General features: G+C 40.0%; 1 protein-coding gene across 1 annotated transcript in view; it reads left to right on the forward strand.

Moving 5' to 3' along the window:
• The window catches only part of LOC120564914 (voltage-dependent R-type calcium channel subunit alpha-1E), a 93,467-nt gene continuing 76,527 nt past the window's right edge, over window positions 1-16,940 (forward strand). The window contains exons 1-2 of the mRNA XM_039810182.1: window positions 1-130; window positions 2,099-2,661. Coding sequence (XP_039666116.1) covers window positions 38-130; window positions 2,099-2,661 — 656 coding nt within the window. The 5' untranslated portion in view covers window positions 1-37. The remainder of the gene's footprint in view (window positions 131-2,098; window positions 2,662-16,940) is intronic.

A 16,940-nucleotide genomic window follows, 5' to 3' on the forward strand; every position in this document is an offset into this window, starting at 1 on the left:
CTACATTTTACTGCCTTGTAAAGTTGTTGTGGTGAATATGCTAGCTAAGCTAACAGTTGCTCATTTACACACACAGCAGACACTGAGCGAAATTATCATCCATTTGGAGTTGTGGTTTAACCTGACAAGTGTAAGTTGAATATTTACTCTCCTTTTAGCTCAGCTGTTTTGTCTCTACTAGCTCTTTAGCTGCTAAACGCTCTACCAACACCAGCTAACCACTACCTGTGTCTGCTGTTGGTGCTGAGCTGCTAGCTTAAGTTACAAACAGAGGGTTTATCTAGACGATGATGAGGGTGGTCAAAAAAAGTCTGGTCTGTAAAACCAAAACAATGAGTTAAAAAAATGCCAAAAGAGAGACTATAATGTTGGACTTGGTAAATCATAGTCCAGCTGAATATGTATACCAGTAGTCCCCAGTTGGCCCATTTCTATTAGCTCTAATGAGCTGAGCCAGTCTCCCTTGCCTCAGGAAAAATTATTGTTTGATGATTAATTTGCTGGGTTTTTTTTGCCACATTTTTTCATTTATTTCATTTGTGTTCTCTATAACATTCATGTCACTTTCTGCTTCATGAATAAAAAAAAAAAAAATCATATTCTTAATGGTTTATTTGTTTTCTCGTAAACAAAGTCCAAAGACATTTACTCATATCAACTTCTGTTCTGCTGTTTCTCACAGTTATTCATGGGGCTTTGTCCTTTGCAGTAAACACAAGATCTAAGCAAATCAAGCTGGGTGTTGTTTCAGTTTGTGCAAAATGTTGATATGTGGAGACCTCCTGAAAATGAAGGAGGTGCAGCTTTCTTGTGCAAGTGATTCCATCATTAACTCAAAAATGGCCTCTAATCATCAGTGCCTCATACATATCAGTGTGTCCACTTATTGACAGCAGTCTAATGAATGGCTCTCAGGGTGCTCAAGCAGTCTGTTGGATTTTGGGCAGATGCTCAAGACAGTTGAATAGCTTTCATTTTTTTATCTCATCTGCTCTGTACAACTACACAACAACCTCTTTTTACGGCTCAATATTTTCACCGCACAAGTTATTTAGAGCTGTTCCTCTCAGAGGGACTGTGAAACCAGAAATCCATCATTTGGCTAACTAAAATGGTGAGGGCTCCATAAAGCTAGAGTAGGAGCAGCAGCAAAACGGAGGCTTTTGCAGCATGCCATGTAATGAGATGTATTGTGTGCATGTCTTGCTTAGCAAGTACCCGAAACCAGACTAGTCCTCATTGTTCCTCCCAGATAAAGGAGAAGGTGGGTTGATAAAATCACTCTCCCTCTCTTTCTTCCCGCTTTGTAATTGCACCATTAAGCACAGCACTGGCAGTATTATATATGATTATTTGTTTTGAGGGTTGCGTTGCAGCTTATCTAATTGGTTCTGATGCTTAGAGGACTGGTAATATTTTAAACTGACTGAAGACAGTGAAAGCTGTTGGGTAATTGGAAAATTGCCTCGGAGGGTTAGCTGAACAAATTCCTATTTACCCAGAAGCTGGATCTCTTCAAGCTTTTCACTGATGTAGTTGTAATCCAAAACCCGAGCACAAGCTGGCTGAGTGTCTGCACCTGTAAGTGGGAATGATGTTGCTACATCATTGTCTGCACTAGGGGTTTAATGCAAAGCTACTATATGTATGCAAAAATATCTAGGTATGAGTATACTGATTTACAGCATGCCAAAAGTGAGCAGGCAGAATAGCAGGTTTTAACAATAGGAAAAAACAAGTGTGAATTGCAATGGGCCATTTTGAATGATTTCTTTTTTAACTAGAGGCTGTGCATATCATGGGCGTAGGCCCTTTTTTACCTGAAAAACTATTTTGGCTGTTTTTCAATGCACTTTTGAGACAATCCCTAACTTCAGCTTGTCCGTTTCCTGTCTATTGTCAAGTAACAAATTCAGATGCTGTTTGTAATGGAGAACATTATCTGTTCATCTGAACAGCCTCTGTTAAACTCCCAATTGCACTGAATAAAAGATCCGGACAAACTGTTTTGTGAATCTTTGATGTCAGTAAAGGTTTGTGTATTATTATGACTCACTTTTTCTTTCCTTGTACTCTCTACTCCCTTTCCTTCCTGCAGCACTATGCTGAGATCCCGGGCAGCCTTCCCACTATGCTTGAACCGGACTCCTGTTTGGTCAGCTCCCAGTCTCCGACAAGGGGCCACAATGCTTTGGGGCTACCTAGAGCCCCATCAGGGTTGGAGTGTCCAGGGGAAGGTCTGGGCATGGGGGCGATGTGTGGTAGCAGCACCCCGAGGCACCACATCCTTTACTCGTCCCCAACGGACTGTGAGACCTGGCAGAAGCATTGTGCAGAGATGGCCGAAGCGTCAAGCCTGTTGTCTGATTCCCGCTCCCTGTTGGAGCCCCAAAGTCTCTCAACCAGCTATGACACCCTCTACCTCCCACACATGTCTGGCCAGGCTCCCCATCTACATCCTAACCGTCTTGGCCTCTCTCTTGATGTGGCCTCGACGTTTGAAGTCGGAGGGGGAATGCTGGGGGTGGATGGAGATTTGGCGGTCAGTCCCAATGTGATGAAGAGACGACGGGGCGGCCTGATTGAGCAGAGGGACATTGTCAAAGCCCACCAGGCTCATAAGATTCACAGCACACCACAGGCACGACGCAAGGAGTGGGAGTGAGTATGATGTTAATATATATGTGTGTGTGTGTATGTATGTATGTATGTATGTGTATATATATATATATATATATATATATATATATATATATATATATATATATATATATATATATATATATATATATATATATATAGATCCCTGGCTCTCTCTTTCTCCTACCTGCTAAATTATCCTGAGTTCTATCCTGAATATAGTCATGTAGAAACCACAGCAACACAACTGCAATCAATCAATCATTCAATCAATCAATTTTAGTGGGTACGATTGCAGGTTTAAAAGAATAGTTTGACATTTTTGGGAAATACGCTTATTCGCTCTTTGGCAGAGTTAGATTAGATGAGTGAAACCATACTCATGTTTGGATACAGTCAGTTAGCTTAGCTTAGCAAGACTGGAAACAGCTTGCCTGGCTCTGTCAACAATAACAAAATCCGCTGGCTGCTGGCTGTAGCTTCATATTTACTGTGCAGACATGAGAGTGGTAATGATCTTCTCATCTAACTTCCTGCCAGAAAGCAAATTAGCATATTTCTAAAATACTCCAAACTATTCATGTAAATGTGACCTAAACTTTAAGGTGTGTATCATGCCGGAGTGGAGAAAATAGCGTCTCGATCTAAATGATTATTATTACAGTCTCACTATCAGCATACTGTACTGCTGTACTGTTTTGTGTGTGTGTGTGTGTGTGTGTGTGTGTGTGTGTGTGTGTGTGTGTGTGTGTGTGTGTGTGTGTGTGTGTGTGTATTTACTGGTTTCCTGCCCTGTGGCGCTATAAAAACTTCTAGCTGATTATAGCGGTGACGCCCCCCTCTGTTTCCCTGCTGACGCTGGGGCTTCACCTCTAATGGCGTTGGCACCCTCTGTGCCCCCCCCACTCCCCCTCCCTCCTGCCTCACCACAGGTACAGGATGCCACATCCCATACTGAGTTATGTCTATGGCTAAAGAGACAGCAGAGGCTTGAGGAGCATAACGGCAGAGAGAAAGTGGGAGGATAGATGGGAGGTGGAGAGGAGATGGCTGACTTGTAATAAATGCAGGGGGAGAGATGAGGAGGAAAGAGACAAATGTTAAATTGAAATATAAAAGGAGACATTTGTGGAATGAGAACCCTTTCTGCTGTAATTTGCATTTGATATTTAGCCAATGTGACAGTGGTATTGATGTGGTTGATTACTAGATCACCAGGCCTGTAGAGATGCACGGTCATGGACCAGATAACTATTCTCTCCCCTGCCTGATAGAATTATTACAATACTATAATGACAGATCTCTACTTCATCTGCTGAGAGGACAATGACCAGAGTGAGTCAGGGTACGTTACAACCATGAACATTCACCTCTCAGGGCCACTTAGCAAGCTGACAGGAGGATGGAAAATGAGGTGTTGCACCTGAGCCAAAGTGTGCACCTGCTTTTGTTTTTCAAAGGAAATTAGTCCTACTTTTCAAACCAAGCAAGAGCAATATGTTATGAAAAAGAGAGTTTTTTTCCCAGCTATCATCAGAGTTCAAGCATAGTAAAGTTATTCACACACTCAGTTTGTCCCTCGCTTCACTTTAGCCTGTTAACATCTCTCAACTTCCGGTCAGATTGCAGTTTAAGTTTTGGATGAATGTTTGTAGTCCCAAGTGAACTACTTTTCAATTTGAAATGACCCCATGACCTGTCATAAAGCGCCACCATCATGTAAAAGTTGCACTTGATCAGCACTTTTATGTTGCATGAAATTATTCATGTTCCCCAGAGGATAAACTTTATTGACTTAAGTGACCCTGTGACGTTTCCTCTTGCAATTCTCTCACATTAACATTTCTAACTTCATACTGCATTCACTCTGTAGTCTGATAACCTTTACTGAGGTTATTCATATTCCCCAGAAGAAGAACCCATTTGAGTCTGGCGTTTGTGTCTATCAGCCTGCACATTTTTAGCCCCCGTGTAGGGTTTTCCCGAAGAATAACAAAATCCCCATTGTGTTGTTTCCCTCTGAACCCTTTGTATTGTGGATGTTAATGAGCAAGACAGGCAATGTGAGTCACTGACTTTGTCTTTAGTCTTGTTTTTTTATGTGCTTCCAATGAGCATCTTCTGAAAGATTTGCATGTCACATACAGAGCTCCACTTGAAAGACATGTTGAAACAGCAAACTCTGCTTTGTAAATGAAGCAATTAAGCTTCCAATTCTGGTATCTTGTTCTGCTTTTGTCAGGGGTCGAAAGTGTTTTGTATGTTTGTGTCTGTATGTGCAGATGCATGTGAGCGTGAGTCTGTGTGTATGTACATTTGTAGCATTTGACACATGGCGGTCTGGATAAAAACCTCCTTTCGGAAGTGTTTGATGAAATAGCAGTATTTAGAGTTGGTGTGGCTGTAATGACAGTAATCAGACTTAATTAATCTGGCATTTCAACTACATCAGGAGGAGATGGTCACAAATAAAGGAGAGCACACAAAATGTTTTGGTCTCTATTTGACCTTGTGTGTGTGTGTGTGTGTGTGTGTGTTTCTATTTAATTGTGTGTATTTCTGAGGGAAAAGGTAGCATAGAGAGGAAGAGAGAATACTATGGCAAAATGTTTTGCGCACAATTTTATACAAATTTCACTAAAAATCAGCCTGACAAACAGCATTAGGAATCGGTTTAGAATTTAAAAAAAGATTTGATTAAAATAAAATCCTTCTCTACAACACAGAACTATTCAGCGTGGTTACTACAGTATTTCTGGTGTTGTGGCGTAATTATTCAGACCCCAAGACAGACCCTCAATATCAGTAGGGTCTCCAGCTTGCTTGTGATGGCCAGTTGTGCAGAGCAGAAGCCCGATTTCCAGAACGGTCTCATTAAAGTAAAGAGTGAAGCAGTAAAAGAAGAGCTGCTGGCTGTGTGGGAGTAGTGGTTAATTTAAATGATGCAAGCCAGAGTTTTAAGGCAATTAGAGTTGTTAAACTAATGGCATCATATGCTAAATCCATGACTCATTAAGCTGAACTTGGAAATTTAGTCAGAGCAGACTTTTGAATTTGAATTTTCTCATAACAGTCACACAGTAAACTAGACGAGACAGCAATTAAAAAAAAAAGCAGAAACAGACGAAAAATTAAATAAAAATAACCACACACCCACAGGTGGAGGGCTATCAGAGTGCAAGATCAAAGCATTCTCAGATTAAGGGCGTAGCATAGCAGAAAACACACAAATCAGACATTTAGGTCTCATCAAGCAATATCAAAAATGGTTTCCACACCTTCAAAATGTATTTTTGTATTTTTTGAATTTCCTTTTGTGTGTGCGTGCGTGTGTGTGTAGTCTTGAATTAGTTTCCTGATTTGCTTTGATTTCCATTGTTCTTGAACCTGTCACACCTGTATTTATGTCGGTCATCTTTTGCACCAAATGACTCCTCTGTCTGAGTTCTTACACACGTGCTAGGACCAGCACACATTTACAGTAAAAGGATGCAGGATGAATGAGACTGTAGTGGCTGATTGCACTGGTGATACAATAGCGCCTCTTCACAGTCTCTTGACGATTCAATTGGACAGTAATTACTCAAGCATCTTCATGGTGTTATTAGGATAGATTTTTAAAACAAGAGTAAAAGGCACTTTCTTTTTCTCCTCTTCACAAACACAAAGGTAAACATGTAAACACCTGTAATTGTCAGTTCAAATTCTTTTTTTTTCTGCTGTTTTACCAAAAACATTGGGTAAGGTGAGAAAACTCAGACGTATATTCCAATTTACTTTCACAAATGAGACTAAATGGAAAAAAAATTGTCCCCACACTTATTCCTTTGTGCTAACACCCATCACAGAATTTTTTGATTTTTTTCATAGCCTGGCATACTCAGTATGTTACTTCCTTGGCTGCCCACACACACATATATACAAATCTGCACAGTAAAGACATATTGAAGGTTGTCAAATCAACATTTCATGTAATACTTCACTGGTGATGTATTCTGAAATGCTACAGACCGTTTTTACAGATACAAACATGACCACATCATCATTTCTGTAGCTACTGAGTGTGTGTTTTTGTGTGCATTGTGTTATCAATGGTTATCTGTGCAGGGCTGTGCGTCCTGTGTTGACTCTATTCTCGGCAGGGGTGTTTACAGACTTGGACACAGTGTGTTATCCTCATTTCTTCTGATCACAACCTGATTGGAGCATACTGGCAGTGGCCATCCATAAAGAGTCCGCCTGATTTCATTGCTCACAGCTGCAGTTGCAAAATTGCCTGTTTACAGAAGTGTTAGTGTTTTCATTCTATAGACACCAAGCACATGCATCATTATTTTTCCACTGGTACAAACAGGGTTCAGGGTTCTTGTTTCAGTTGAAGTCAGCATGAAGCATTCTGACTGTAGCAGGGCCATAACCGAATGACTTTGCGAGCAGCACGGCTTCAGGAATAGCAATTGTCGGTCGACCACTTTGGTTCAGACTGAACTATCTCAACAATTGGTCATTGATGGATTTACATGAAATGTTATACAGGCATTCATTGTCTCAAAGGATGAAGCCTACAGACTTTGGTGATCCCCTGACTTTCCTTTTACAGCACTTTCCTTTCTTTCCGTATTTTGTTTTTCTTTCTTTTCTTTTTGTCCTGAATCATTTTTTAGCCAGTACAGACTTGACTGTTATAGAAATCTATTTGTCCTTTTCCTCTGTCAGAGTTATTATTTTTTAAATAACATTTGAAGAAGAAATATCTGCACAATTTGATCCATGCAATTTGTTGCTTGCATTTCTGTCTATTGTTGATAAAACTCAATGTATCATGTGAACCTACTCTACAGAGTGGAGAAACCATAATCTTGTCAGGGAAACAGTGACACCACCTCTGGTTTCAATCTTTCTGCTTCTCTCAGTGTTTGTCTGCCCGCAAAGCATTAGCTCTGAAAGAGCATCTGCACTCTGCTGCCCTCGGAGGGCCGCACACATCGGTTTTATTGTCAACCTGTTTAGCTGCGAGTCATACGGTTATTCAGTAGGGAAGACTCAGGGAATTACAAAGTCTGTCATTTAGTTAGCTGGCAGGCCTGCTCATTCACACATTCACTCAAAAACTGAGGGAGTCTGCGATTGATGTTTCGAACAGAGGTATTATTGGATAGCAAACATGCAATCTAAATGTCATGAAAACCTGTTTGCTCATTCATAATATTTTCACAAGATTTGCTGAAGGGGCTCGGCTGCACTCTTAGGTTAGAGCTACAGTCACTTTTACTCACTAAGATCAGTTTGAGCAATGGACGATTTCTAAAAAGGTCATCTTAGGCAGCTTTTGCTTCTTCCGTCAATGTTTTACTACTGAAGGTTTGACACTTTATTAGGCCTGACCCATTCTAATTTCATCAGTACACAACTGAGAGAGAGTCTGTCTCTCCTTGTATCTGTGTCCTCCTCCTTCATTATTGTCTCCCTGTCAGTTTCAGACAGATACCCAGTGCAGTGTAAATGTCAAAGCTGTTTGTCATAAGTGAATTATTAATGATGACACGCTGAAAAGCCATTTTCTGCGCCACAAAACCATGTGTCTGTCAAACAATATGCAGAATGGAGAAGGCAGTGTTATTGAGAGCGAATGTACGTATGTCGGGGGGGGAGGAGTGTGGAAATGTTTGTTCACTTGCACACTCTATAATAATGTTTTCATTTAATTCAAGCTGGCATATTTGTTTTATGATAAGGATGTATTTGTGTGTGCCGCATTTAGGGTGAAGAGCTTCTCATGAAGTGATAAAATAATATACTAATGTAAAGACAACAAAGTCCAGGGTGCTCAGGAAGTTCAGTCAGATGTTTGAAGGTGCTCTTTGGGGTCGGGAATTCAATTAAGTGTAGAAAAAAAGGGAAATCCAAGGCACTCTTCTTCAAAATTATTTTAAAAGCCTTTATTTTACTGGCTATTTCATAATAGAAAATGTAAAAGACGTAGGGAGAAGCAACCCACGCGTAGCGGCGCAGACAGCCTTCTTCGCTAATGTGTTCACCCTCCACCTACCCTTGTTTCTTTCTTTGCTCTCTCTCTATCTGTCTTCCTGTCTTTGGAACTGACGCTGTTTATGACCATCACAGAGATGGATGGTGTCCGAGTTTGACTTAATGTTGCTCTAGGGTGTAAAGTGAAGACAGTGACGGGATGGAAAAGAGTTTAGGAGTGCAGCAAATACAGACAAATGCAAAGGGAAGTGGAATGGTAACCTTTTTTGGCAGATTTTGTTTTTGTGTGAGCGACCTCACGCTTCTTTGTGAACGTTTTATATAAAGTCCCGATCAATAACATTCAGATTTTATTGCTCTAATTATTGCATAGTTATTGTTCTCTTTGGTTTTGATGTTAAGGCAATTGCAAAGATTATATAGGTATTATTTATTATACCTATTATATAGGTTTAAAAATGGCTTTAGTGATAATTTTTTTTATCATATTATGCAATCACAAAGTCCCTGATCTGATTCTGCCTGGGGACCTTTGTTGCATGTATCTATGTCCCAATGTACCTGTCAATCTCTATTGTCCCTATCAATAAAGGCAAAAAGCTAAATGCTAACGTCAGCATGCCAACATTGACAATGCTAACATGCTGATGTTTAGCAGGTATACTGTTTACTATGATCACCATCTTAGTTAAGTGTGTTAGCATGCTAATATTTGCTAATTAGCACTAAACACAAAGTGGAGTTGATGCTGGTGGGAATGTGATAAGTTTTGCAGGTACTTGGACACTTGAAAATTTTGACCTGATGATAGTGCTAGATAAACAGTTAAGAGATTACCAAAGTGGTTACATTATATCCTGAGGGGGACATGACAATAGTTGGGGAGACTGTCTTTACCCGAAACACACCCCTAAAAGTTCTCTGTTTAAACAGCAATTATGACTCATATTTACATTTACATATAGTGAGGGCCCTCTAGTGGCTGTAGTAAAATAAGTAATAAGGAGGTAGGTTGGAGTGTTGGATGGGTCAAACAAACACAGGACTTAGACCCAGGGGACTGGGGTTCGTGTCCCGTTTGAAAATATAAGTAAACAACAAGTTTTTTTTACAACTTTACGGAGCAAACGGAACTACGCTACGTTCTGCGTCACGTGATTAACCACAAGTGAAGTAACCCAACAAATGTCCATGACTTTAACCCCAAACACGATCTTTTTCTAAACTTAACTAAGTACTTTTTGTGCCTAACTATAACCATTGTCGTTAACAATGTTAACGACGTGTTTAAAACCGCAACTTTTATGAGGAAGGAAAACACTCCTCTAGGTTGTATTTCCTGCCACTATTAGGGGCGTTAATTTATGAAACATTCCTATGGGTCGTATTAGATGGTAGGAATAAACAGCCTATATACCGCTGTTTTATGATTGTTAGGACTTGTTGTTGAGACATTTCTCTCAAAACCACAAACCCCATGGTAGCGCTTAAGTCAGGGTATCACCGAAGTAATTAGGATTCATTATTATCTAGCAATCATGAATGCCTGTAAAAAATATTTTGGCAATCCATCTTGTAGATGTTTCAGTCTGGACCAAAGCCAAAGTGATAGACCAACAGATCGATGTTTCCATTTTGTGATAAAATTCTAAATGATATAAGTTCAGAGCTCAATGCCCTCACAAAGTTTATCTTTTGACTAAACACAGGGCATCATCTGCATGCCGCCATTACCTGTAACCCATTATTTCAGTATTACAGCATTAAATGTTACTACCATGCATGTCTGCATCATGCCCTGCTTTACTGACATCAGCTACGTCTCCTAGAAAAAAAACTCTATGTAATTTGGCCTCCGGCCCTCCCATTGAAGACCACATGACCTACTCTGGTGCCTGCTCTCTCATTTACTATTGCACATTCAGATGCACACACACACACACACACACACACACACACACACACACACACACACACACACACACACACACACACACACACACACACACACACACACACACACACACACACACACGTGCAGAGTCCAGATGCATATGGTTTGCAGGCCGTGGCACATTTATTATCTGTTTAATACTTAATAAGACCATAGATGTGCTGATAACTCACTTGGTACAAGCAATATCTTGAAATTATGGCTCTGTGCTGGATGTAATTTTATGTGTCATTTGACATTTATATTTAAGTGAGTGTGCTCTAGGAAGTGTAGCTGTCTTTACTGTAGTTTTGGAAAATAAAACAGAAAGCTTCATGAGGAACATAAAGCTAGATCCAAGTTACTCTGAATTATCTGAACACTTGATTAAGAAATCCATTATTTATTGACCTAAAAGCATCTTCTTATTAGCCTCTGTCAAAATGAAATAGAATTCATGTTAGATAATTATTTTAACTTCATTTACTCACAGAAAGATGTATTGGCTAGAGAGATACAGTTTTCTGAGCAGCTGGTTTGCTGTACAGCTTCTGCTAGGAAAAGCTTTGTGTTGACCTCCCAGTCTGCCCTGTGATATGAAATCATTTAGCACAGGAAGCATTGTGACCTACCAACCTGTACGCACGCATTCAGACAAATAAAAGGCCCTCTTGTAATGATGTTTGGCTAGAGAAGTGACACCCTTAACCCCACTTTTTAAAATAGGCTCTCAGGTAGCATGAGTAAGGAAGTGATTTGGGTGTTGAATGGTCCTGTTGATTGCCAGGTTGCAAAATGTCAAGTTATAAATAAGAAATCCAATCAAATCATCTATTCCAGTATGGAGTTATATTCCTATCTTTAATCAAGAGCGCATTCTTTCAATTTGAGAGCATTTCTCACTGATATTACGTTCAGATTTTGTAATAATTTCCCTCAAAACCTTGCTCTCACACTCAAATAGTCACTGCTCGCGCTTGGATTTGGTCTGCTTGTGCTCAAAGTTTGTGCTCGCGCTTGGATTTTCTCTGCTTGTGCTCAAAGTTTGTGCTGGCCTGGATTTGCTCTGCTTGCACTCAAACTTTCTGCTTGGACTCAGATATGTTGTTGTTTGGACAGATTTCCTGCTCTCAGCTTTGAACCTTCTCCTCGCACTCAGGCTGATTCTGCTCACTTGCAAAGTTTCTGCTCTCGATTCTCTCCGGGCGCTTGGATTTTTTGTGTGTTATAACCCTATCAAAAGTCAACAACCAATAGAATGCCAGCTGTAGTGTTGACCAATGAAATGATCCCAACCCTGTTGAGGGTGCGTTCACTTTACTTTAGAACGTCTGTTGAGGGCGGCTGCTCTGTAACCTGACTGTAACCAAGTTTATATATCCCCGCCGCTTATAGCTTTATTATAAGTATATGTCAACAATGTGCACAGAATGGGTCGACGCACCTTCACCTGCACCCGTCAGGAAACGGGAGAAAGCTTTGAAGTGGGACGTATGAAGTTATGTCCACAACTTACGAGGTGAGTAACATAACTTAAGCACCTAGCTAGCTAGCTAGCATATGGCGTTAGCATATAGCCTAGCTTGATGTCCAGAAACAAATATATGTTCTTTATTGTATAGCTAGCTAGCTAGATTGAACGACATACGGACAGTGTGTGTATGTGATGACCCTACTTTGTATTTTTTCGGCGTTTTGGTTACCATTGTTCCTGGGATTTGGCTAATTTCATGTTAGAGCCAGTAGTAAAACATAAACTGTAATATAACTGAAAGAACACAAGAAACTGGATTGTTTGTTTTAGTTTTTGCATCACTGTTGTTTGTTGTTCATCAGAATTTAGTCTTCATTCCTTCATATAACATTAGTTTGAAAATAGATTCATAGCAATCTGTATAAAACGTAATGTTAAGTTCAATTTTATCACTATAATAAAAAAAGATCTAGAAATGATATGGTTTCTTATTTGCTCCTTAAATAGCAGTTATTTGTTTAATTGATACAAAGCAAACTGAACTGAAAAAACAAGTATTTTGTTTTACTTTCTTTTCATCCAGGTGGGGCTGGAGGGGTTGACCCCTGTTGATCTGTGTGTCTATCACCAACCCATGATAGCTAGAATTCACCCTGCTACTCCAGATCTACCTACTGTACGGCTGGCTACAGACTACAACCATCTGCTCCTGATCTACTCGTGGCAATGCGGCTTGCTACAGACTACAACCATCTGCTCCAGATCTACCTGCTGTATGACTGGCTACAGACTATCAACAGCTGCACTTAAAGTCTCTTGGGTTCATATGGGACTTGGTTGTTCTCCATACTGCATCAAACACTATTATTTTTTGTGTTATATTAGTACAGACAACAGTAAGTATCATTACTTAATCACAGTATATATTATTCTGGTGTACACTGTTGACTTGACTCCATGCTATTGACTATACTTTAGCTTGCCACCTCAAAACTTTACCTTAATTGCTCTTGTATAGTTAATTTATCTTCTACTAGTTGTACATACCTCCTATTTAATTGAATTATTCTTAATTTGTGTTGCCATACCTGAATCATCCCTCTTGTGAACACTAGGCCTATCTTATCTTTATTCATAACCCTGCTCACAAACTCACCCGAACCTGGGTCATCTGTTTGCCAATATCAATGTTCCTGCTACAGTAAATCCTATAGGCACATTGTACTGCTTCACCGTAGTATGAACCATATACTTTTAAGGTTTTGTGTCAAATATTGTGCAATTTGTTATGAATTACTCATTGTTTTGACAAGGTAAATTAAAGCTATTTACCAAGTGTCAGCTCTGGTAAATTTAATTGTACTGTTTTTTTTTATAAATGTTATGGAACATGAAAAAAATTTTGCCTTGATCAGGGTTTTAATTTGTTGCAAATGTGAACATGGTTTTAATAATCTGTATCTTATTGCTCTGAAAAACTACAATGATTTAAGAAATAGCAGTGATACTTATCAACATTTATTGAATTGATTGAATATATGGACAGACATTACAGGCACCTATTCATGTCAACAGAGAAAACAATAATTTGTTCTCTCTTTTATCACTTTGATTATACGCTGATGGTGCAGAAAAGGGTGAAGTCCTTGTAGATCTCTGGCACTTTGAGGACAGACCGATCCAGGAACTCTCCACTGTTGTCTTTGTATAGTATGCTCCTATTAAAGACAGATTCATAGACATCAACACGTAATATATTAGGTGTACATAGCTTGCTTTAACATCATTACTATCTTACCTTACCTTCTCTGATTTGGTTTTGTGGAAATCAGTAATTTTCTCTCCCAGGCCTGGTTGTGCACCCTGTGAATTTAAGCAAGAAACATAAGTGTATGTAACATGATTTTACTATTATATTATTATTATTTTTACAATTGCATTATTATCAGACTTGCCAACCTTCTTGGTTTGTGCTACTGCTGCCGGTCCTCTGCACACAGGTGAGTGATGTGCTGACTGGCACAGGTCCATGCACATAGTGCAGCTGTGATGCAGCTCAACGGGTACTTAAGTCACACCTGGAAGAAGAGAAACAAACCAACAAAATACTTGTTCTTTCTGCTCAGTTTGCTTTGTATTAATTAAAAAATTACATTTAAGTTGCAAATAAAGCATATCATCTCTAGATCTGTTTTATTAGTGGTGAAATTGTACTTAACAGACTGGGTCCGTGTACTTTTTCGTTCATTTGATTTTCATTTCATAAACAGGTATTAAAAAACAAATGGTTATTTGATTTTCGTTTTAAATCATGGGGATCAGACCTCCGGTGCTGGGTCTAATATTCTAATATTAGCTGCTGCATCTAGCTAGCAGCTAGCTACCAGCCCTGTGAGCTTGGTCCCCGCGGTTCGCTCCCCGGTGCTGACTGACTGGTCCGTCTGCAGAGCTGCGTTACCCGCTCTAGCTGACCTGGGAATCTACCGCGCTCGTGATTTATTCATATTTTATTTACTTTGCAGTGATATGCTATGCACTGATGTCAGGCAGGCTTGCTGCTGCTTTTAGTCTGAGCCTGTGAGATAACTAAACTTCCTTTGAATATAACGTGCATATAAATAGACGGAATAAATAAAAGTCCCCGGAAATAAATATAAGTAAAACATATGTATTTAGGCTATTGAACTATAATGACTAATGCCTATATATGTATTGCCTCATTTATGTATTTCATGTTCCATTTCATAGCCATATTTATTATGTAAAGGGGGCAAAAATGGACGATCAGTCGCTCAGGAAGTTATAGACTACAGTTTCCCTCAACAGCAGCCGGGACATTCTAACGCTTAACGTGAAAAAGCTTAACGTGGTAACTTAATGTACCTAAACAATGATCAATCAGATATCAATCAGTTATCAGTCACATAACGTCCATAATAATTGGACTTTGGGTTAGATTTTTTTGACAGTTTTCAGTGGTTATGAGGAGCAATATGAGAGAGAAATTTGGTAATCATTGATCATTGTTTAGGTACATTAAACCACCTCTATTTGTTTCTGGACATCAAGCTAGGCCATATGCTAGCTAGCTAGCTAGGTGCTTAAGTTATGTTACTCACCCTCGTAGTTGTGGACATAACTTCATACGTCCCACTTCAAAGCTTTCTCCCGTTTCCTGACGGGTGCAGGTGAAAGTGCGTCGACCATTCTGTTCACATTGTTGACATATACTTATAATAAAGCTATAAACGGCGCGGGGATATATAAACTTGGTTACAGTCAGGTTACAGAGCAGCCGCCCTCAACAGACGTTCTAAAGTAAAGTGAACGCACCCTCAACAGGGTTGGGATCATTTCATTGGTCAACACTACAGCTGGCATTCTATTGGTTGTTGACTTTTGATAGGGTTATAACACACAAAAATCCAAGCGCGCAGGAGAAATCCGAGAGCAGAAACTTTGCAAGTGAGCAGAATCAGCCTGAGTGCGAGGAGAAGGTTCAAAGCTGAGAGCAGGAAATCTGTCCAAACAACAACATATCTGAGTCCAAGCAGAAAGTTTGAGTGCAAGCAGAGCAAATGCAAAGCACAAACTTTGAGCACAAGCAGAGAAAATCCAAGCGCGAGCACAAACTTTGAGCACAAGCAGAGCAAATCCAAGCGCGAGCAGTGACTATTTGAGTGTGAGAGCAAGGTTTTGAGGGAAATTATTACAAAATCTGAACGTAATATCAGTGAGAAATGCTCTCAAATTGAAAGAATGCGCTCTTGATTAAAGATAGGAATATAACTCCATATTCCAGAAACATCTATTTCTGTGTGTGTGTGTGTGTGTGTGTGTGTGTGTGTGTGTGTGTGTGTGTGTGTGTGTGTGTGTGTGTGTGTGTGAAAAGACGGTGTGTTTATGTGTGGTGTGCATACATGCTGAAAATAGCAAAGCTGTCATATGCTTCTTTGGACATTAAAGTCCTGACACGCTGAGGGGAAGGATGAATGTGTGCCCCGTCGTTGAATTCACTCCCGTCCGTTTATTCAAAGCTTCAGATTTAAATATCAAAGATGATGGTGCTGTGCTCTGAGAGTTCAATGCTGTTAGCTTATTGGAGCAATAATACCTTTGTAGTGCAACAGGATTTCTTTCAGCCACTGATGTTTTCAAGCCAAATGGGCTTAGCAGGGGGCCTTAGATATATCCAAATAGCCTTTTTTGGCCCCTATACTTTGAAATTACAATTCGGTGATGGGTTGTGGCGTATGTGGCCAGCATCAAGATCCACACATTAGCCGTTGTTGAAGACTGATATGCAGGGAAACAAGCCAGAGACACGCCTGAAATGTGTGTGCAAGATATTCATCACATCCCCGTTCCCCCCCCTCCCCCAAAACCAGAGGGAGCCCGAAATGTTGCAGCTGCGTGACTTATGTTGCTCCAGGAGGGGAGTAGTTCTGACAAATGGGGAGAAGGATGCTGGGTAAGCAAACTGAGTCTTCATCAATATCCAACATAATAGCTTTAGTGTCGTGTCTGTGACCCCTACTGGAGCTTCTGAGAACTGCTTACTGCACAGACAGACTCATGCATGCATCCATGAGACACATTGATGGTGTTTTAGCTTATGAAGTAATAATTTGTTTATATCATGATGTCACTTGATAATAATAGGGAAAATGTGTTGACAGAGACACCAAAATCCAACTGGAGGGGGTACACAGGAGAAGAGGAATAATTGAAATAGTTTTTCTTTGGAATTATTCATGCAGAGGTACAATGAGAACAAGAAAGTGACACATTACATATTTAAAGCTCTTTTAGGTTGAAATTGGGCAGACTGGAACTCCCCCTGCATGCTAAAACATTGATAAAGAGAAGCTGCGGCTGAGACTGCAAGCACACAGAGAACTGATG

Source organism: Perca fluviatilis, chromosome 9 (assembly GCF_010015445.1).
Source record: "Perca fluviatilis chromosome 9, GENO_Pfluv_1.0, whole genome shotgun sequence".
Taxonomy (NCBI): domain Eukaryota; kingdom Metazoa; phylum Chordata; class Actinopteri; order Perciformes; family Percidae; genus Perca; species Perca fluviatilis.